This window comes from Ixodes scapularis, unplaced genomic scaffold (genome assembly GCF_016920785.2).
Source record: "Ixodes scapularis isolate PalLabHiFi unplaced genomic scaffold, ASM1692078v2 PGA_scaffold5__190_contigs__length_132052651, whole genome shotgun sequence".
NCBI classification, from domain to species: domain Eukaryota; kingdom Metazoa; phylum Arthropoda; class Arachnida; order Ixodida; family Ixodidae; genus Ixodes; species Ixodes scapularis.
Genome location: NW_024609880.1, coordinates 97,539,630 through 97,562,002, shown reverse-complemented (window position 1 = coordinate 97,562,002; position 22,373 = coordinate 97,539,630). Strand labels below are relative to the sequence as shown.

Sequence of the window (22,373 nt, the reverse complement as noted above, 5' to 3'; positions counted from 1 at the left end):
ATGTCTTCGTCAACGTCCAGCGAGACGTACCTGCACTCGCACGCCATCACGCACACGTGGACGGTGCATAACTGCGGCCGGCTTCGCCTGCGCAGCAAGGTGTCCCTGTGCAGTACCCTGTTTCCCGCCCAGTGGGACGAGCCCCGGTTCCAGCTGTGGCTCACCACGGACGTGGACTACTACGGCTACGAAAACGCTTCCGTCTTCGTCGAGACCAAGAGCCTTCTTCAGGTACCTACGCGGAAGGGAGGCCGCGCTCTTTGCTTTCAAGCCTGTCTTTCTTTTCAGTGCGCCAATCAGCGCGTAGTAAATGTTTTCACGTGATGTCAGTCCACCATTTTGTTGTTACACGTTCCCCGGTGAAACCTGTAGGCCCCAGTGCACTACGCATTTGACGGTGTAGAATGCCTTCAAACGTTCGCCTTTGGCACGCGCCATGCTGCTCCTAACAACAAAATGGTGGATAAAATGACGTTAGTGAAAACACCCTATGATTGGCGGTCATAGCTGTGTCCGCGAATGCTAACTACGTGCTGACGGAGAGCTACCACAGTTCTTTAACAACGTGTCTTCCGCGCCATCAAAATTGCCGGTCTTTGCAGCCTAAGCTCGTTCTGAGCATGCGCTCTAAACATCGTCCTCCTATATGGCGTCCAGTGAATGCGGTAGAAGCTACGCGCTCGCCGGACCAATCAACTGCCTCCGTTTGATCTCCTGACTTCTCTCTTTGTGCGCGTGGGTATAAGCGAGCGCGGGATAACGAGGAGGAAGATTAACGCATATGACTGGTCCAACGAGCACGTAGGTTCCACCGAATGATAATAATGTCGCGGAGAAAATATCACAGTTGATGGAAATTCTGATATTTCATTAGCAACTGTTTATTTAATGAACATAGATACATTATTTCTTTACGTCATTTTGGACGTTATATAACTTGAGGCAAAATTTATTGGGATACTATTCCAAACTCCTCGACCACACTTTCAGCGAGAGCCCCGTTGCGTTGTTGACGTCACTTCCTTCTCCCTAGTCGCCGCGGGAGTCCAAAAAGCGCGACATAGGGCCCCAGGTTCCCCGAGAAATACTCTGTGCTACCAGATCCTCGCGCTCCAAATTTGCGACCAGACACTCTATGGCTCCGCCGTCAAACTGCCAGGCTTTGTGAGAACAGAGGACGCTATGTTTTAATGCATCCCCGCTCTCCCCACGTGCTTCGAGCATCGTACCGGCGTGCGGTGTGTACCACTAGTGCTACTAAAAGCTTCGCAATCCCTGACGCTCGCCGTGGCCAACAATTTGTTCCAGTAAAAAAAAAAAAAAAAAGTTACATTTTTGGGGATTAAATTTCTTGCCTCAGCGGACGTCCGGAATTAAAAAAGAGAAAAAAAGACACACTAATCAGCAAAATAATTGCCTCAAATTTACTTTGTATGTAGTGAAAAAACAACAACACCGTTTCCAATAGACCGATCCCACCAAGCGTTCCACGCATGCGTGACGCCCCCATAACTGTAGTTCGTAGGAGGCAGACGCCAGTTCACGAGAGAGCTGATGCCGCCTCGTGCTCTGCTCGCGCAGACCTCCAGCAGGGTTGTCGCGCGTGCAGAAAGACTACAGCTCCCACGATGCATGTCGGCAGCGGTGACGTACTCAAACTAGCTGGTGAGATCGGTCTATTAGAAAATTGCCGAGCGTCATCGAAAGAACTCTTAAATCAGTTTTAGGAAGACTCGAAGCACGCGGGAAGCTTGGAGGTGCGCTGAGGTTCCCACTCGTGCGGCAGGCGGAAGGCTGGCTGCGCAAAGGCGCGGATGATTTCCTTATCACCCGTGTTTTCGCATTGCCAGCCTTTCGCCTGCTGCACGAGCCGAAACGGGTCTCGATGATGCTCAGCAAGTTTCTGATTGGAACCATGTGTTTATTCTCACTAACTAAAAAAAAAAAAAAAAAAAAAAAACACAATCTAGAATGACTACATTTTAGGTCACTATTTTGATAATTAGTTGTTTTTCTTTGCTGACGTCAGTCGCGGCTGGCAGTTTCTTCCCCAAAAGGGGTTTCTTTCTCTCTCAACACGTTTTAGGAATATTTTAATGTATTGGCAGAAACACGCGGATATATAGACGATTGCAAGCCGGGCGACTGGCTACCGCTATATCTCTGCTCGCGCGAACAAGCCCGTGCAAGTGCAAGCTTGTCGAAGTTACTCCCACGTGCACAGTGAACCATGCTTGCACACATGGGGCACCATCATGCGTGCAACACATGCAACTTGCGCGTGAACACAGCTTTGACAAGCTTGCAATTGCTCGGGCTTCCCTGCACGAGCACAGAGACATGGCGGCGACCAGTCGCCTCGCTTGCAGTCGTCTATGCGCGGCGAGAAGTTCGGGTATCGCCGCCTGGCGGAATTTTTTCCCAACCCGGAGTGAGGATACTTCAACTTCCTCTGCTGGTGCAAGCGCGCGCAATGCCAAGCTTCTATGTACCATGCAAATTAAAACATAACCGCGTGGACAGCCACGTGCACTACCCATAGTGGGGTAAAGCCCCTCTATTCTTGGAAAAGTGGCGCCATTCATTACTGTACAAATGCTCGAGACACGCGCCGCGCGCCACTTATGGGAAGAAAATGGCGCTTGAATCTAACTCAGTGCTGCGCTGTGCCGCCATGATCTCCCCAAGGGCTGCACGTTGCACGTGTCTCGTGCATCGACGCAAATTGCGCTACTTTTGAAACATGAAGGGGCTTTAAGCTTATAGTGCGGAAAACAGAAGCGCCCCTAGCGAGCTGTTTACCGCAAATACATGTCTATACACGTTTGCAAGTCCGGTCTCAGGGTGCCACCATCTTGCTCAGTGGGGTGCGCTCTTGGGCGCGGCCATAATCCGATTACGACGCCTTAGCAAGGCCTATACAAGACTGAAGCCCCGGGATGTCGTGCGCTGCAGGGCTCATTCTCGCTGGCTTTGCGAGACCCGACCGGCCGAGACATCGCCCAGACGAGTTGCAACACCAAGGCGGCGGCGCGCATCACCTGCGAGAAGAAGGCCCTGCTCGGAGGCGGCGGCGCGGCCACCACAAGCAACGACGCGGTGCTGGCCTCGGCGGCATGCGGTACCGAAGAGAACGACCGCTTCTCGCTGATCGTCCTCTTCAAGTTCGAGTACATGACGGACCGCAGCGGTGGGCCCGACGAGCCGCCGGGTTCCCCTCTCCTAGGGCTGCTGCCGGGTAATGGCGCTGAGCTATACATGGCTTGCATTGACGTCACATCAGCCGCCATTGCTCCGGACCATGCTCCGGTGCACGCCGCCTTCTGCAGTATACATTCGGCACCATCGAATTTCGTCTTCTCGGCAAGCCTTCTTGCCGAGAATAACAAATTCGATATTGCCAAATGTGTGCTTCTGAAGGTACGGGCGCAGGAATGGTACGGAGGAATGGCGGCTGGTATGACGTCACCCTCGAGGCCTGTATTTGGTGGGATAACTGCTTATACGGCGAGCAAGTGTACTAAAAGGCGTTTTTGGCGCATCGAAACGCTAGAAGGGGCATCCCAATCAAAGGGCATACGAAGAACGCGTAGAGAATGCGTCGTGACGAAGGAGGAAAGCTGCCTCACTGGTTGAGGTCGGGGGTAAACAAACGCACGAGGTGCGCATGGAGCACACGAACTTGCACGCTGTATTATGTATGGTTTACACGTGACATCATCGTATCATGCTGGTAATCATTCGTACTTGTTCTTGAAGAGAAAAACACGTTCAGTAGCGCGAAATGTGTGCTCCAGGAGGTATACGCACTCGGCAGCAAGGCTGCCACAATGCATCTGATGTGAAGTCAGTGCAAGCTATCTAGCACGGTTAGCATTCACGTAACGTAGATCAGGCGGTCCTGCCGCTGATTGCGTAAACACAGCAATCTACATTTCGTACCATCGGGTTTGTTCTACTCGGCAAGAATAAGTAGGATGACCGTGCATGCAGTCATGATTTCACGTGCAAGCCATGCGTGTGGCTGTTACGAGGAATCAGTAACGCAACAAGGTTCGTTGGTCATTTTTGCCTGCGAAACGTCACTTTTGCCTGCAAAACCGCAGCAAAGAGATTTAATAGGTTCAGAAAGGATGGTTCTCAATTAGTCGGTCATCTGAAGCCCAAAACCGATACCCTCTTGGACAGGCATCCTGGACAGCGCCAGCTTCGGAGACGTGGAGATCCGCGTCGGACAGCGCTCGCTGCGCGCGCACTCCGACCTTCTGGGTCGTCTGTCTCCCGTATTCGCCGCCATGCTGACCGGAGAGACCCGCGAGGCGACCGGACGCGTCATTGTCATCGAGGACCTGTCGTACGAGGCCGTCCGACAGCTCGTCGAATACCTGTACGCCGGCACCCTGTCCGGGCTCGTGCATGGAGCGGCGGACCTCTACGCCGCAGCTGATAAATACGGCGTTTCTCAGGTTCATATTACGGCAGCATTATTCGATCGACTCTTTAGGCGTCGTCAAGGCAGTTCCCATTGGGCTGCAGCCTCGCATCGCTGCACGAGCACGTCTTGCGTCTCATTCGCAACCCACGTGGTTCGTAACCGCTGTCGTGCTGATGCCCGTGCCCCATCGGGAGGCACTCACTTGATCGAATGGCGTTTTAGTGAACGCCCACGTTTCAGCGAAAACCACTTCAGCGAATAGTCGGCCGCCGCAAAGCGGCGTTTACACACATTTTTGTAATTAAACCGCCGCAGACTGTCGCCGCGAAGCGAGCGCGCGGGGGTCGGGGGGGGGGGGGGGGGGGGGGGGGGGGGGGGGGGAGGGGGGGGTGTTAACACGCGACGCTGGGGTGCCTTCGGGAGGACTTTGCTTGGGGTGGTGTCAGTTTGGTCGGCCAACTCTTCATTTTTGTAGCCTTGTTTGATTGTTTCTAATGAGTGTTTTGGCTTCTTTTTGTCGAGCAGTGTGTTCACTATGTTCCAGACTCTGGTGGTGGGGAGTTCCATAGTTCAATCCACTGGTCGTCGGCGGTTTTCTGGGGGTAATCTTGAGCTTGTGGTCGAGAGGTTAGAGCGCCGGTCCTTGACGACGCGGCGTGAAAGTTCCGGGTTCAAATCGCGCTAGGAGCTTTTTCTTTTGTATTTTGTGCGTATCTCATTTTTTAACTGTAATCCTTTTTACGAATCATCCACTTGCACTACTGCGCCTTACACTGTTTTTACTGTTAGTCCCACCTGTTCAATCGAAACACCGAGAAAAAAAAAGATCAAGTTAACGCTCTAATACAATCGTTTCATAATGTTCATTAAAAGAAAACCAAGGTAACAGTATCCGTATGGCTTTCACACGAACGGAGCCGAAACAAGCATCCTTTCCCCAGAAACTATAATTTTATGTGTTTTTAAATATACAACGCTCTTGCTACGACTCCTCTCAATAACAGGAGACGCCTATTTAGTACTAATGAAAACTGCAGTTGTGACAATTAAAAAAAAACTTCCACAAAATAAGCAAAAAGTAATAAAGACTAGCAGCCGTGGATGCATTGATCGAGCGAAATCCTACAGGCAAGGCAGCAAGTCAAACGTTTGAGAAAGTAGTAAAACCGAAATAAAAGAGATCATACTTTTACTTGCATGGAATGTGAAAAAAGGTGTATTTTTACTTTTTACATTTTGCTGGGGAAATTGTTTTGTAATATTAACACATTACTTGTTGAATTTTAGTTAGAATAGCAGACGATCACAACCGAATGCAAAAATGAATCAGGCGTCGACATCGCGAACCATATCTCTAACCCGAACACCTAAAATGAATTTGGATCAACAAATGGAATTAATTAGGGCAGTTGGAAAACGGAAACAACAAATTCTAGAGAAATTTAGCAGCACAGTTACCTGGTGAACGAAGAGACGGGCATGGGAAGATATTGTCAACTCTCCGCGGAGTGTACGGCAGATGCAGGGGGCGTGGGGGAAGTTGGTAAAGAAAGCCAGAGACATGTATGCCTTCTTCCGAGGTCATGCAAGAACAACGAACTGGTGAGTCAGAACTACCAGCCCAATGATTTTATAGAGCTCATAGGGCCTTGCCTACATTCTTAGTGGGAGTGCAGTCAAATGCATGAAAAAAACAAAACAAAAAGAAGAGAGAGTTTTTGGCGCGATTTGAACCCGGGACTTTCACGCCGCGACGTCAGGTCACTGTCGGCGCTCTAGCCCCTCGACCACAGCAGAAAGCGCGAGCCGCCGTCGCTGGCGGAAGAAAATAAATATACTGCCGCCGCTTTTATCTCGCGTGGTTTTTCTTTATTTTGGCTCATATTTACCCTCCCTGGCCCTAACTTTACCTGCCGTTCCTACAGTATAAAGGGGCGGCCAATTGGACTCCACTTGAAAGTCCCTGCAGTCAGTTTCTGCGAGTGAAGTTATGCTTTTGTGCTTGAAGTGATACGGATTCCTCCGCCGTTAGAACAGGGACGCTAGGTACTTCCTTGGCCGTAGCCGCGGCCGCGTCTGCAAGATGAGGACGCCGACCCTGGCGTCTTTTTGCCGGTGGTCTCGAATCTCTTTCAACCTTTAATCCATTTTAGGAAGGTTTTGAGTCAGACCTTCTCACGTGTGCTGAGATGATTCGCTGCACGTCGAAGTCTAGCCACGGAGAAAGTTTGTCCTCTTTACGGTGATGCGTGCAGGTGAAGCAGGCTTGCGCGCGGCAGCTGTCCAACGCGCTGACGCCAGACAACGCACTGCGGGTGTTCGAGCTGGCCGTCCGGCACAGCGACCGAGATCTGAGCCGGGACTCGGCGCGCTTCATCGACGCCCACCTGCCCGAGGTGCAAGCGTCCGACGCCTGGGAGACGCTCCTCAAGGACGACAGCTTGACCCTGGCGCTCTTCAAGTGCGCCGCCCGCTACCAGACGACGCGCGCGGACGCGTCGTCTGCTTCGAGCTCGAGCACCAACGTGTGACGGCCCAAGACAACGAGCACCCCCAAAAATATCAAGGCCGCAGTGCTGAATCGTCGACGTCACCTAAAATAGGCCAGTGCGGGACAGAGATTGGACGCGAGTACTGCGTCACCGTTCGGCCGGGACTCGTGTTCTCACTGATTGGACGAGACTCCCAGCCGAACGCTCACGCGGCACTCGTATGTAATCCGGGTCCGCATTGGCCTCTTGTAGTTGAAGTCATAAATTCAGCGCTGCAGCCTGGCCACCTTTGAGGTATTTCCCGAGTCGTCCGCGTCCCTTCTTCTGACCGCGGTACCGCATTGATGAAACGTATAAGCACGCACCATGCTTTTTTTGGACACCGCGTTGAGGGCGTTGGGCCCGAGTTAGGCCAGCGCACTTCTCAGAATTGGGGTTCTGTATGAGTTTACATTAAAAAAGAAAAGAATAAAAAAAAAAGGAGAGATACATTTATTAAAATATTCAAGCTGTTTTGTTCGGTACCTTTCTGTTAAAGTCAGGCAATGGTTAATAGACCCTTTTCAAAAGCCACACTATCCACTCCAGAGAAGGATCCAAAGCTACGGGCAGCGGGCGAATGATTTTCACAAATCGGCAAATGTACAAACTTAGGGATACACAACTCAGCTGATTCTAAGGAGACATTTTTGCACTTCAGTCGCCACTAAATGAACCTGGCTTTTGAATAAGTTATTGTTCGTCATATAGAAGTGCCTGATCGAACTGTACTCGTGGAAAATATTTTATTGTGAGTTGATAGAGAAAGACAAGTCTTAAATTATATATAGATAGCAGTTTTTTTATGCGATAGCCTTTTTTTATCCGATATCATTTAAGTGATAGCAAAGGCAACGAGCGCCGTGACGATACATTTTTGACTTGATTGCTTGATTGGCTCTTTCCTAACGTAGTGATTAACTGATTAAAGAAAAACGTTTTGCGGAGGAATTCGTTGAAATGATGTTTGCTTTTCGCACACAAGGGTGCCGCAATTATCCTCATGTTTAGGGTGACTACACCCTTTGTGGTATCCAATGCCGACAGCGCGCGCTCACATAGAAAAATACCAATAAAATCTCCGAAAACAAAATGTTCCCGGTGCACAACCAACGCCAAGAGCGCGTGCAGAGAGATGCCCTTTCATATGCTTCAGAACAAAAGAAAAATAAGCGTTCGGAACAAAATGGCCAGTTGTCATCATAGGCAAAGCGCAAACGATGGCACCCTTGCGCTCATATATGAAACAGGCGCCGTGCATGACTCTTTAGGCAGTTTGATACTTTAGACCCATGTAGCGGATAAAAAAAACAGCACGCGGGATGGCCAAAAAAACGCGTTTTTCGTTTAAAGGGGCCATGAAACGAATTTTGGGTTAGGATGAATGATTTTAAATTACACTGTAAAAAATAACCGTCAAATTTACGGCGCTATACGCTAATAAAAACTGCAAGTACGCTGTGAAGAGGAATTACCTGAAATGCACCGTAAACGAGCAAAAAGAGCGAGAGGGAAACGCAAAACTTCATGGAGCAAGAAAACAGAAAGAAAAGACGCGCATCGCTAATTGGTCACCACGCTTGACCTTCGGAAGCTGCGGGAACCCAGAAAGCCTCCTCTCGCCCCTTCACCTCCTTTCTTTGGCCGCGCCAGCCGCGCCAACGCAGAACGTAACTGCCTTAACTAAAAAAAAAAAAAAAAAAAAAAACTATAAGCAAGCAATAGAGCAACAATGCAACGAGCTAGAAGGGTAGACATAAGAAAGCAGCGTTGGTTGGGACAACGCGGGAAGAAGTGGAAGAAGCGGACGTTCGGTTCATTTTTCCGCCTCACCGCCCGTCTCCGCGCCATTTTGTCGTCGTTCGTTCGTGGCATTCCCGGATTTTTGTGCACTTGAAAATTTGGAGCAGAAAGCAACTGGATACTCTAGACAGGTATTTCATTATCAATCTGCTGCTTGCTTGCCAAGGATAGTATAACGGTGGCATAAATACAACACACTAAAATATGTTTACTTGCAGAATTTGTAGTTTCTGTTCGAGCACGCTTGCTGGTTGCGCAATTCGATGAGCACGTTTTCAGCTCTCGAATTCTTCCGTGTGTGGACGAAGGATGCTGTCGCTAATTTGTTACGTATGATGCTCTCAGGTGTCATAATTTGAGAAGACATAGGCATTCGAACGCCTAAGGGTAAGTTCGGTTTGCTTCGAGGAGTTTGGAAAATTTTCAGTGCACTTTGCCAGCATGCTTAGAGGAGTGTTACACAAGGGAGGATTTGTTAAAACATGTAAAAGGCCACATCACCGACGGTATTTTGGTTTCGTGTTCGTGCTCCAACTGTCAGAAGGTGTGAAATCATAGTTCACGGCACATTTGAACTGGGCACATTTACGAGTGACAGGTTTCTTGGGCAACGGCGCATCGCCTGCAGGCCCGCTTCAGGTTGAGGACTCTTCGACTCGGTCGACTAGTGCGGATTCTAATGAAGACGGTGCTGTTAACGTGATTCAATCCCCTGATAATAACTACGACGTGTTAATGTCCCTGTCTGCAGAAGAAAAAAAGAAAGGCCTTAAAATACGACCTTGTTTTTTTGATGTTTTTTTTTGTACCTGAAGGTCAACGGAAAGCTTCTTATGCCGGTATCAACAGTTAAAAAAAACAATTTATGGATTTCAACGTCGGCATTTCTTGTACGAACAATACATGTTCGGCAAACTTGCTCAAAACGTGCTTGGTTCAGTCGAGGTTCATAACATCATTGAGTTCATAAGATCATTATACAGTGATGTTGTGACCCTGAATGCTACCACCTTTCTTCCAGAACACATAAAATCTGCATATTTGAGAAAGCACTTTTCTTCTGTGGAAACGGTGAGTATATGTACATGGGACGTAGTTGTGGTCAAAATGACCGGTTTGCCCCGCATGTCCCCGTTAAAGAGGCACTAAAATACCCCTAGAAAACAAATCTATGGGCCAGGTATTTATCGAGCCTCGCAGCGAGTCCCACTTACCCAGTGGTTTGGAGGAACTTTGTGATGGTGCCTGTCAGTAAGGCCAGTCTGTAACTGACATGATTCAAGATGCACCACCCATCCCCCCATACATTCTAGTTCCTGGTGAGCATTTACTGATCGCTTTCCGAACCCCAAGTAATCAATATTGCCTATAATTTTATAATGATTTTGAACTACAACTATAGTTCTGCAATTTACTACATTTTTTATCTGCCTTCACGCCTTTTGTTTTATCCTTTCTTTTCTAGGGGAAAGCATCTACTCAGCCAGCATGTACTCGATCTCAATCGATGGAATAACTGTGATGGACGACATTCACATGTTCGACCACGCACTGGCTGTACTATTCAGCGCGTACTACGTTTTTAATATTGCGTACACAGAAGAGATTTGCATCACCTTGGAGTTTATTCAAAGGTATTGAGCTCATTTCTGCTTCTTGGCATCATTCCGTGTGTTTTTTGTTTGTTGTTTTGTATACTTCATCTGATCTAGCATATATTTCAGCAATGGCTCCAGATTGAGCTCCTTGTTTTAGAATGTCCATTGCTTGCATGAAAACTTGCGCAGCGAGAGTTCTTTTCAATGCTAGAGGCATGCTATGGTGAGATAGTGTAGAATAAAAAGCAAGTCTGATTATTTTATTTCGTGTTCCCTGTCCTTCGCTTACTCAACTATATTTTGTAGTGTGCGAATACACGCTACCAAACGATATTTTAATGAGTGGTACTTTTCGTTTAAAAAATTCAAATATAATTATCTTTTCATAGCATTGTCCCCGTTATAACTTAGGATGAGCTATATACTTCAAGTAATGACTGTACCTGCCTCACGACGCCACTGGCGACTAGTCTTCATTCAAAAAGACTTAAAATATTTATTCAAAATAACAAGGCTTTTATTTCCACTTTTAATTTTTACAGAACAAACATATAAATCAGTTCCAAGGGCTACTGTTGGAGCTTTGGATCCAGTAGAGATATATATTCTGAACTTAAACATTTTCAATATCCCGAAGATGTAAAGGTCTTGTTAAAGGTGGCTCGATTGAATATTGTTGTTACATAATAATAGCAGCGTGTATATTCCAAGACAGGCAAGTTGCTTAACATAAAGACAACTAATTGGAGAGTAATTTATTAGCGCAGAACGAGGGAAAAAAAAGCAATGATCTATTTTACAGTTCTCAATGCGGTTCCCTATATAGCAACCTCCGTTACAATTGTAAAATGTTATAATGTGTTGCTTTATAAACGACTATAGTTGAGAACTGGCAGATATTCCTTTCGTTCTTTATTTGCATTTTACAAGTCATCACAATATGTAATTCAGTGAATGGCTGTTCGGTCCTTAGCCTGGTATGAGTTTGGTAAAAAAGTGACTATGTGAATTTAGAAGTTCATATGGGGGAGTTTTATTAATTTACAAGATTAAGTGCCAGGCTACCTAGGCATATTCAGAAGATCAGTGTTTCAAAAGCTTTAGTCACTAGCCAATTTAGGTATTTATTGTCTCATTATTTTTAACGCGTGTTATGAACTGAGATTGTAAAAAAAAAACACACACACACACAAAAAAAAAACGACTTCGTATATCTGTTCTTACAGGTGTCGTTGGGATCAACCCTGATCGAGAAACCCGAATAAAAAACAAGAAATCATACGTAAACAAAAAGGTTCTTCAGTTAACTGACATGTCCGAATATGAATGGAAATGCGAATAGATATAACATCTTTTTACTGTTCTTTGACAGCACGGTCACGAATATTAATGCATCGGGCGCTGCAAGAGCAGCCGACCTCGCCGCAGACAAATATTTTCTGTGCATATCTGCTTATTCACTTTAGATATGCGCGATTAAAGTCAGTTGAACAGTGCAACACAACAGCTTCAAAATACTCGGCCGACCTTTTATTTTACGTTGTATGTTTTACTTTGTTCAAATGGCTATAATGGTGGGGTCCAGTACCATAGTTTTCAAGGCTTTACGGTCGCATAAAAATGGACCGTAAAATTTACGGTCAAATACCAGGCAGCTGATGCTGCCAAAATTGTGCTGTAAAAATAACAGTGCACTGTAAATCTGGTTTACGATAAATTTAAACGGTGACCGTAGAAATCTCCGGTCGCCGTTTATATCGCACCGTAAAAATAACGGCGCGCTGTAAATCTTCGTACCGTAAATTTGAAGGCCGACCGTAGATTTCTACGGTCCCCGTTTAAATTTATCGTAAACCAGATTTACAGTGCACCGTTATTTTTACTGTACAAGTTTGGCAGCATCAGCTGCCTGGTATTTGACCGTAAATTTTACGGTCCATTTTTTACAGTGTAGGACTTTTCTAATCGCATATCGTTTAGTTGGCCAAAAGAAAGAGGCTAGAAAATCAAAAGCCAGCTTTTCGGTACGAACATTTGAAAATATAGCGGACTATTTTGTACCTTCTTGCCTTCGAAAGCTCTCCGCCTTTTCACTATGATACATCCGCGGTTCCAATAGCGCGTCACCGGCGCCAAACTGACGTCAGCAGAGCCCAGCTCACGCATTAGACACGAGAGCTGCGTCACTCGGACGTATGCGCTCGTCAACAATCAATCCGTTGACGAATATTCAAATTCGCGTTCGTGGCCAATGTGTGCCCTGACGGAACTTATTGTCACTGGTGAATGACAACTTCTATGGTGTGCACAAAAAACACGATGGAACGTAGGAGTCACCGCACCGGTGCCGAAGGAATGTCACGACCACGTGATTTCACAATTCGCATTCGAGTAAACGATTAAAGCTAAGGAGGAAGAAGTAGGAAAATTGTTTCATGACCCCTTTAAGGATCGTAAAATTATGAGGCGCTGGAGAAATGCAGCCTTCTGCGTAAAGTCCTTATTTCGAACTCGTTTTGTTCGCCTTCCGCCCATTGAAAAGCATGCGGGAAGGGGCTTAGAACGTAGCAGCTTGGGCGAGTTGGTTGCACATGATAACACACACCACAGCGCACTATAGCAAATAACACTCGCACCTTACACACGAAAAAATTCAAACAAACCGCGCTGACTGACAACTCTTTTTATATAACTTTGTCTTCTTCAACCTCTAGCACCACCGAATTTCCCAATTCACGCGCACCGATCTCCTAGATGCCTAAAAATGTTTTCTCTTTTTCTGTCAGGTGTAAAGATGGTGTACTTATACAGTTGTTATAGTTCCTGGCGATATGTTCTGCTTCGATAATTTCTCGAGTTAATTGGTTTCTGTTCCTGCCTAAAATTGTACAGGATGGCAAGTGAACGTCGCACCCACAATCCCGGCAGTGTATGCCTAGATGCCCTGAGTTGGCTCTAGAGCTGTTGTTGTTGTGTTCCCGGAGCCTATCGTTAAGGCATCGTCCGGTCTGACCAATGTACACTTTCCCGCACGAAAGGGGAAATGAGTACACCACTTCATCGGCACACTCAACGAACCTGTTCTGATGGTTTTTGGTGCAGCATACTGTTCGGTGGAAATCAGGCGAGTTGACTTGTTTACACAAGTTGCCAAGCTTATTGGGAGCAGTAAAGACGACAGTGATGTTGAACTTGTTTGCAATTTTCTTGATTCCATGGGAGAACCTGTGGAAGTATGGAAGCACGACAGGTCTCGTAGATCTTTCTCTGGCTCTTGGTGTGATATATGATCTCGTATTTTTTGTTTTCAAGATGCTCTCAGCAATCGATGTTAATAATGACGTGGGATATCCGGCGGATGTTAATCTGGAAATTTGGGCATCGAAGCTTATTGAAATAGAATGCTCGCAAGATTTTTGAAGAGAGTTACTTAGACATAATTTGACGATTCCTCTTTTTACTAGCTTAGAATGTGCCGAATTGTACGGAAGAATTGGTTTTTTATTCCTTGGCTCATATTTCCAGCATATATGAGTGTGTTGTAAATTGAGCCTGAGATCGAGGAATCGGATTGATCTTTCTTCCGGAAGCTCGTAAGTAATTTCCAGTGGTTTTAGGCAGTTTTTAAAAGTAGATAGAACACCGGCTTAGAACGCACCTGGTATCGCTGCGCCGCAACTTTCTTCCGCAACATAAAGTTCGTCTGCTTTTCCCTCCGTCACCATGGCAACGAACGCCGAATGAATAGAAGCACGCACTTTACCGCCGCGTGAAGCCAGCAACAGCTGACGCCATTCTACGAATGCCGTCTGCTAGCCAAAGCCAAACGCGGTGTGTCAGATCAACCGCCTCCGCCGGTGCGCCGCTAGCAAAGACGACGAAGCTAAGACACGCCGACGGCGATCGAGCAAGCAACAACACCGCGGGACGACTGCAACGGCGGCATTTATTCGGATCAAAGGCAGCCTTCGCCGGTGCGCTGCTAGCAAAGACGACGAAGCTGAGACACGCCGACGGCGAATGGGGGAGCAACAGCACCGCGGGACGACTGCAACTGCGGCATTTATTCGGATCAAAGGCGCGAAATAAGCAAGAACAATTTTTATTTGAATCATAACACCTGATATCCAAGTTGGGGACCACATACTTTTGAAGGGTCTTTCCTGTGAACTTTTTACAGAGACACGGGGTGCCGCATTCAAAACAGCTCCGTTTGCAAAATATGGGGGCCCTGAAAAGGACCGTTTAGACCGCTACCAGAACCTATAACTGCTATAACTGACGTAACGAGCACTTGACGAGCGGTTGGCGCATAAGTCGTCTTTATGCATGCAGGCGGGTGACGGGCTCAGCGCAGCGGATCCCTCGAAGTCACCGGGGCCGTCAGAATCCTCGCCCTGTTTGCGTCGGGGCTCTAGATTTTGGCGGCCGCGGCGACGAACGACTGGAATCTATCAGTGTTTCCGCGCGCCTTGTCTCTCCTCCAAAACATAAACTTTGCAAGGTGCCCAGTGAAATGGTGGCTCTCGCGCCGTCCAGATGGAAGAGAGTTTTTGACGTGGGCCCAGGTGCCCTCCACCATATTGGTGTGCGCACCAGTGTTCGCGTCGACAAAGTGCAGCTTGTGGTTGACGGTGAGGTTCGTGAAGCGAGCGTCACCTGCAAGCTTGCGACAGCCAGCCCAACAATCAGTGATTATTCTTGTTCCAGGGCGGACCCACTCGGCTATTAGCCCTTGCAGGGTTTTAGCGTCACGGGTCTCCACGGGAACAAGAAAGCAGCACCCGCTGCGACGCGCCACACCGCCGAAAACCCACTGGCCAGGCCTTAAATACCCGCGATGGTACTTGTGCCAACCGAACATACTCTCGTCTAGTTCTTCAGTCACGCCTTCGCCACCAATCATGTCTGAATGCTTAAGGCCACGGTCCCACTGAATGTGGCAGTTTAGGTACTTTTTGGCAGGTCATTACTCATCTCCTTATAAATACTGTTTTGTGGGATTGATGTCATTCGAAAGGTAATGCAATCCTTTTTCATTTGATTTTATGTATGTGTTGGATTTTACTGTTCATGCGCGTTTATAGCGTTGCGAATATGATGGCGCGGACCCTCACTTGCTCCGCTAGTTCATGTTTTATGAACGATCCATTAAATATAGCACGGTTCCAATATAGCAGTTTTGTTAAGATGATGTCGGAGCAAAATGTAACGATACACTTTTTTGGTATTTGCACTACTTTGTTTTTTTCATCCCTCCAAATATTGCCCTAAAATTGACATTTTTCAGCACAAATATGTTTTTACTGACAAGCGCTAGGGCAATGAAATTAGCTAGAGATGTAGTTCTTATAATTGGTAATATGCAGAAAAAAATTTAATGTTGTGTAAAAATTTTTTGTTTAGATATTGTATATCAAAGTTAGCACTTTTTTGTGCTTTGAGTCATCGTACTTCAAATGCCGCTGAGGAAATATTTAAACTATGATAATATATTTTATAACATTTAGGGCTACAATGGTTGCCCAAGAGGTGGACGATGGCTTTTTTTCATTTTCAAAGTCATAACGCTCCAGGAGCCCTTCAAACTTACCTGTTTTTGACGTATGTCTTTTTGGACATCAAACAGATTTATTGGCATCTAATAACATTTATTGTTTGGAATAGACATATATTGCGATGTATTAAATTTTCACAATGATCTTGCTTTGGTTTCATAACAGGTGTAGAGCTTAGCTAATTTTAAGAACAATTAAAAACTGTTTGGGTGTTTTGTTGCGCTACCTGGCGGGTGGCAGACAAAGTGCTGATTTCTAGTGTTCGAAAAATTTCCGAGGGCGGCGTTGGCGTCTGTATCATCATCAATCGCCGTGTCTTTTTACCTTCACATTTAAAAAATATATTGGAAGATTTACTATCGATAAATGAATGGTTTAAGTACTGGGTCAGGTTAATAAATCTAAGACAAATAATTACACACGCGTAGCGTGATATAATGTGTTAATTATTCGATATAATTGAAATCAATAAACAATAAAGACGAAGAGGAAAATAATACACCCGAGTTCACTTCATGCCTAGAGTCACTGAATGAGCTGTAAAGTATCGGCACTCCTTTCCCCAAAATTGTTTTGGGCGCCGCCATTTTGGGTCCTGTTCAGTGCAAACGCAACTGCCGATCGTCATGATCCAAAAGCACGACTTCCTCAGCATTAGATGCGGTGCTAGGAAGCTGATGCAATATTGCAATGCTCTGTCGCGGGGAGTTTAAACATTTGTGGGGGACGGAAAAGCGTTTCCTGTGATTTTAAATAAAGCTTCAGGTAACTGGCAACCATGATTTTAAGCCACAATATGGCCAAGTGTCGTTACTCTGAACCGTAGCTAATTTACTGGCACAAGCGGGAACAATGAAGAAGAGGCAGGTGTCAAAAGGTAGTGGCTCGTGGAATCCACGGGGCTTACGTCTTGGCCCCTCCAGGTATTAGAAGCCTCTTGAACAAGAGCATGAATAGTGTCATTAAATAAGCTACGCGTCAGAGTAGCGACACTTGGCCATATTGTGGCTTAAAATCATGGTTGCCAGTTATTTGAAGCTTTATCTGAAATCACAAGAAGCGCTTTTCCGCCTTCCACTTTAAACAGTGTGCGACAAAGCGAAGCAACATTACATGAGCTTCCTAACACCGAATCTAATGCTGAGGATGTCGCACTTTTGAATCATGACGATCGGCTGTTGCGCTTGCTCTGCACAAGAGGAGGAAGCGGCCAGGTAGGAGAAAAGCGGGTTTTATGTGCGACCGTTCTAACCGTCTCAAAAGAGAGAACGCGCGAGCTTGCGCTGGTTTAAAAAAAAAAAAGGCATCCAAAGAAAAGAGGCGGCACGCTGTGCTCTTTGTTATTATGCGTCTAATTGCAAATTGTTGTGTGTATGTTTATACAGCCGGAAGTTAGTCCGCCTCAGTGGGCGTCTGACTCTTAGCTGTAGATAAGCAATTTAGCCAGTGCGGTACAACCGCAAACCTGGTGTCTTTAACGTGCACCACGCAGTAGTGATACACGACCACACGCGGGTAGGATGCTCTTCCAGATCGAAACGGGCAGGGGCGGGGTGGCTTCTGCAGCGCGAGCTTTCGCTCCAAGTGCTCCGAGCTGGTGTGCGCTAGACCATGCACTCGGCCACCGACCCCCCCCCCCCCCCCCCCCCCCCCCCTTGTGCATCTAATTTATATACAGGTATAAGTATTTGCAGATCGACGATGGACGTCGATCGTCTCAAGGTAATATAACGTAATAACATTATATAAATAATAAACTTGTTGAAGGACTCAACGACTCAATTTTTTTAATTCTTAGATTGTAATATGGCCGTAGCCTATTGTACTTGCTGTTGATGAAGAGCAATATGAGGTGACGAGGTAATGATTAAATGATGAGGCTCTATAAGGACGACAACATTAGTGAGTGTCGAACCACAACGTACAGTGCCATATATACTTGTTTCAAGTATCGTGTACCTAAAGACTTTCTTCTCCCGCAACTGAATATGGTAGAATCAATGAGGATGCTACTTTACAACTGTACGTGGAACAGGAAAACTGCACTGTGCAGAAGTGCGGCTATTCGTTAATAAGAGGGACGGATTTCTAGCAGCATTCCCTGATTGATTACTTGGAACAAATGGCCTCATTGACGTAAAGTGTCCCCGTTACAAAAGATTCTTGAAGCATGCTTAAACCGCAATGGAGTATGAGGCGAAAAATAATAAAAAGGAGCCTGGTGTGAAAGGTCCAAATCACCCACCATGGCTTCTACTATCAAATACAAGGGCAGTTACACAATACACAAAGAGAGTTTTGTGATTTAGTTATATTTACACTCAAGGACGTTGATATCCAACGTATAATGAGAGATGACACCTTCTGGTCAACCAACATAGAGCCTTTTCTACTCAAGTTTTACATGGAAGGCCCGACTTCCGCTGAAATTCCTTACGTAGACGAGTTTTCCGACCGAATAAACTGCAATTACTCCCGATCTGGGAATCTCTCGATCATCGTTTGTAAGCCATAATATCATGAGATTGAGGGGTGTGGCTCTTCGTCCACCGAATATTTCTTCGGCGGGTGTTTTTACCGTGTAAGAGGAGACCGTCGCGTGCTGCTGGAACAACAACCTGGCGATTTTTCACTGAACTGCTTCTTCCGTAAGCTTCGAAAGGGCTTTTTTTGTTTCGCACACCATCTGTTCTGCATGCCCGTTAGTTGCAGGATGGTATGGTGCACTAATGTGATGCCTGATGCCGGTTTTTTTCTTCAAAAACTTGTTTATTTTGTTTGAAGAAAGATTTGGCGCGTTATCAGAGAAAAGTATTTTCGGTAGGGCAAAAGTAAGTAAAAGAGACCGTAGAACGTCAATGACATGTTTGGACGTCGTGGCAGGCATCGTGTAAACTTCCAGCCACTTAGAGTACGCATCGCCCATGACTCTGCAGATGCGGATACGTTTCGCCACCCACCGATTGAATAGTGGATCGTTTTCAGTTACTGTTCATGATGGCGTTGGACTCAAGGAAGACTTCGAGTCTTTCCAGAAAGTTAGCCTAGGTGCCAGGACTTTTGTCGAGAGCGGTAAGTGTTCGAAACGTCGACAACGTCGGTAGCCACGTGTTGTGCTTGACACTGGACACGTACCATTCGCTGAGACGAAACTTGCTTGTTCGTCTGCCACGAGTCGTCCGATATCAGGTCATCACCGCAACACCATCTCCCGACGAAAACGCATGTCCATAGTTAGCAATCACGTGAATTTATAAATTCCCGAACGCTCATAACTTGCCGTCGCTAAACGCCATTCATTCATAGCGTCATCATTGCAAAAAAACGCCTCCCTATTTCTTCTGATGGTTTTCATCATATTCCTCCTAAGCTTGCGCTTGCGACGCCACCAAGATACAGTAAAAATTTTTATTTAACACACGAAATAGTGTAACTTTAGAAAAAAAAAACGAGTTTTTTGGTCCAGAGTAGCATTTTAATTTGTTTAAACATGAGAACGCGACGCGAGCGGTTGACCGGTCGTGTCCGCTTACGTCGCCTCGGCAAGAGAGGTCTCGTGTACTGACCTTCGCACATCGTTCCTTCGCCGTGAAATGTTCGCGCGTCGCAAGCATCAAGTTGCCGGTGATCGCTGCCAAACCGAGTACATTGTCGTCCCGTATCGAAAATTGCAGTCGCAAGAATGCCGCCGACGTCGCACTCACGACGCCGCCAAAGCAGCCGCCGACATCATCCTGGAAGCCGCCATTTTTTTTTAACTCTGCTCGTCTTGGCTTAAGCCAACTTCTCATCACGAATCCTCCTTGGAGAAGCGCAAAGACTTTTTGCGAACGCACGCTATTTCCGAGAAATAGCGCACGCTAAAATTGCGCACGCAAAGCGCGAAACCTGGTTTGCGTTCGGAGCATGCGCAGTGGCGACGACGCTATTCTTTGCGCACGCAAAGCTTTAGCGTGCGCTATTCTAAAACTCCCTATTAGACAGTTTTAGTGGATCGTACGCTAAAGCCTTGCGTACGCAATAAAATTGCGGGTCGGGAGTGCGCGTGCGCAGAACGCAATAGAAGAGCTAGCGTATTGCGTACGCACGCAACGCTGGGGATTTTGCGTGGCGGGCTAGCGGGCTCTGCGGGACGTTCTCGAGGGATCTCGGGCCCAACGAGAGCGCCAGTTTCAAGATGGCGGTTACCTCGACTGGCGCAGCAAAGGCGACGTGGTGTTTTCGAAGTTCTGTGTTACGTGAAATTGCGTGGTGTTCAGCTCGGCAATTCTTTCCGGGACCTATGGCGGTCGAATCAGATCGCCGTGCAGCTGAAGGAGTGCACAGTGAAAATGTTCGCCGCTTGGAATGTGCGTCAACGCTGCGATCTGCTCAACGCTAAGCCTATTCGCACAGTTCATCGCCGACGGACGAGCGACTCTAAAAGAAATCGCCGAAGTTCTCGCTATGTACTGGACATCAGTAGTTTATGAATTTCATTCCGCGATAGCACTGATAAAAGGTGCCGTTTCAAAGGGAAGATTAATGGAGGCTCCGTGATCGAATTTGGCTACGCACTCTTAAGCCTGGTTCAGACAGTTTCGTTTGACTGCTTTTGACTGCGTTGCGGCAGCGAGAAACCAGGACATCCCTGCTACTTATATCGCGTGCTAAGATGATTTTTTGAATTGGATTGAACGCTTCACACGAAGCACAGATGTGCCGGTGACTCGCTTTCGGTTCTCGACGCAAAGCAGTCAAACGCACTCAAACGCAAGTGTCTGAACCGGCCTTTACTCGTAGCCTCTGTACCCCGCAGAAAAGCGCGCTTGACGAGGCAGCTGCGGCTTGGTTTAATTTGAAATAAAATGATTGGACACGTTTTCATTTTCAATATTTCTTTCCAGCATGGTTGCGCTATAAGCACGCGGAATTCTGCAGCTCTAGCAAATCTAACCAAGATCATGGGCAGCGTTCACTCTAAAACGTAACGCACAACTAAATTCGGTCCGAGCAGGTCATTTTTAGCGTACGCTATACTATTGCGTATTGCGTACGTAAGAGCCAGCAACGCTATACTAAAACTGTCTATTCTCGGATACATCCATTTGATGGGCCACGCTATACTTGAGCTAGCTGAGCACAGCTGGCAGCGGCGCGAGCAAGGCCACGAGGGGAACGTGATGGTGCTCGAGCCATCCCACTGTTAACCAATGTTTCGGCCACCCCACGGGTACGTGTCGCCATCTATTGGTTGAACTAACGCCTTGTTCAAGATGGCTGCCGTGGGACCGCAGCCTTAAAGACGGCATTCACCACAACCTCCCGACAAGGGCTCGCCCAATCAGTTATTGTCTTACTTGCGATATCAGCCTCCCGCTGAATGACGGCACACGGTAGGTTCTGGCGTCCGGAGGATGATTTTCATGAGTTGGAGAAGCGTCAGGTGCGATCCTTCGAAAAAGGAACCGCTCCGTACCGAGACCTCGCCCCGGCACTGAACTTTGACCGGCTTCCTCTTGGGCACCTCACGAATCATCCACACACCGCACCCCCCCCCCCCCCCCCCCCACACACACACACACACCGTGTAGCCATCCGCAGATCTAGCGCGGACTTGCAGCTTGTCATCGGAGCTTCGCACTCCGGACACGCACGAAAACCCAGGAGCCAGGAGCAGGCCAACGCGCTGAAGCAGATTAATTGCTTCAAGAGGGTCTTTCACGGCGCCATGAAGACGGCACACGTTGAACGCCATGGCACTGCGATGCTCGCCTCTGGAAGGATAAAGCGCCGAGGGGGAACTGCGCGCTTCTTTGCATTTATTATTTTTATTTCATCCACCATTTTATACCTCGTGACACAATTCTAACAAACTCATTGGTTGATCGGTCGGACCACACCATCGCGTGACAAAACAAAGGCCAAACGTATGTCCACAGACGGCATCGTCACAGAGAAGGGAGCAGTCGAACCCAACAACAAAATGAAGTAACAAAGTGAATAAAAAGAAAAATAAGAAGGGAGCCGTTGGAGTTTCGGACAGCGCCTTCTTTGATGAGCGGAGCTGCTCTCCAGAGCAGCCGTGCTGCTCTGGCTGCTCGGAATATTCCTTTTTTATTATTTTTTTTTTTACTCTACAGGGTGCCACAACCCTTATTTGAAGCTGATTTGTTAAATTAATAACAAACGACGCGTTGGAACGGAGGAGGTAGAGAGTCGTGGCGTCAGAATTTGACGTGGTAGAAAAGAAAAGAAAATAACGAATGCACAATACATACCGTATGCCAAGACCGTTATACTCCGCACATGGCGAGGCCTTGTGACGCCGCCGACGACCGTTACGCTATTTATTTTGTTTCTTTAGATTTTTTATCGTGATGACTACTCCACTGTGCCTCGGAGTCTCCAGCGGAGATCCGGCAGTTTTTAATAATTATTATTATTGTCGCGATGGTGTGGTCCGACC

The 22,373-nt window shown here is 47.1% G+C and overlaps 2 protein-coding genes across 2 annotated transcripts in view; both read left to right on the top strand.

The window, feature by feature from the left end:
- LOC115326685 (TD and POZ domain-containing protein 4-like) lies at window positions 1-6,966 on the top strand. The gene is made up of 4 exons (XM_040208064.1): window positions 1-231; window positions 2,956-3,238; window positions 4,189-4,466; window positions 6,691-6,966. Exons 1-4 carry the CDS (start codon window positions 1-3, stop codon window positions 6,964-6,966), a joined length of 1,068 nt encoding a protein of 355 aa, XP_040063998.1.
- A 3,291-nt stretch (window positions 6,967-10,257) lies between these two features.
- Window positions 10,258-22,373, top strand: part of LOC121838194 (BTB and MATH domain-containing protein 43-like) — a 15,228-nt gene continuing 3,112 nt past the window's right edge. Inside the window, exon 1 of the mRNA XM_042294284.1 lies at window positions 10,258-10,403. Within this exon, the coding sequence (XP_042150218.1) occupies window positions 10,258-10,403 (146 nt within the window). The remainder of the gene's footprint in view (window positions 10,404-22,373) is intronic.

What these genes read in the sequence shown, in the direction of transcription:
- LOC115326685 (XM_040208064.1), top strand. Translation starts at nt 1, where the DNA reads ATGTCTTCGTCAACGTCCAGCGAGACGTACCTGCACTCGCACGCCATC. An exon ending in TCTCCTAGGGCTGCTGCCGG is followed by an intron (nt 3,239 to 4,188) that starts GTAATGGCGCTG and finishes CCTCTTGGACAG; the next exon opens with GCATCCTGGACAGCGCCAGC. An exon ending in ATAAATACGGCGTTTCTCAG is followed by an intron (nt 4,467 to 6,690) that starts GTTCATATTACG and finishes TGATGCGTGCAG; the next exon opens with GTGAAGCAGGCTTGCGCGCG.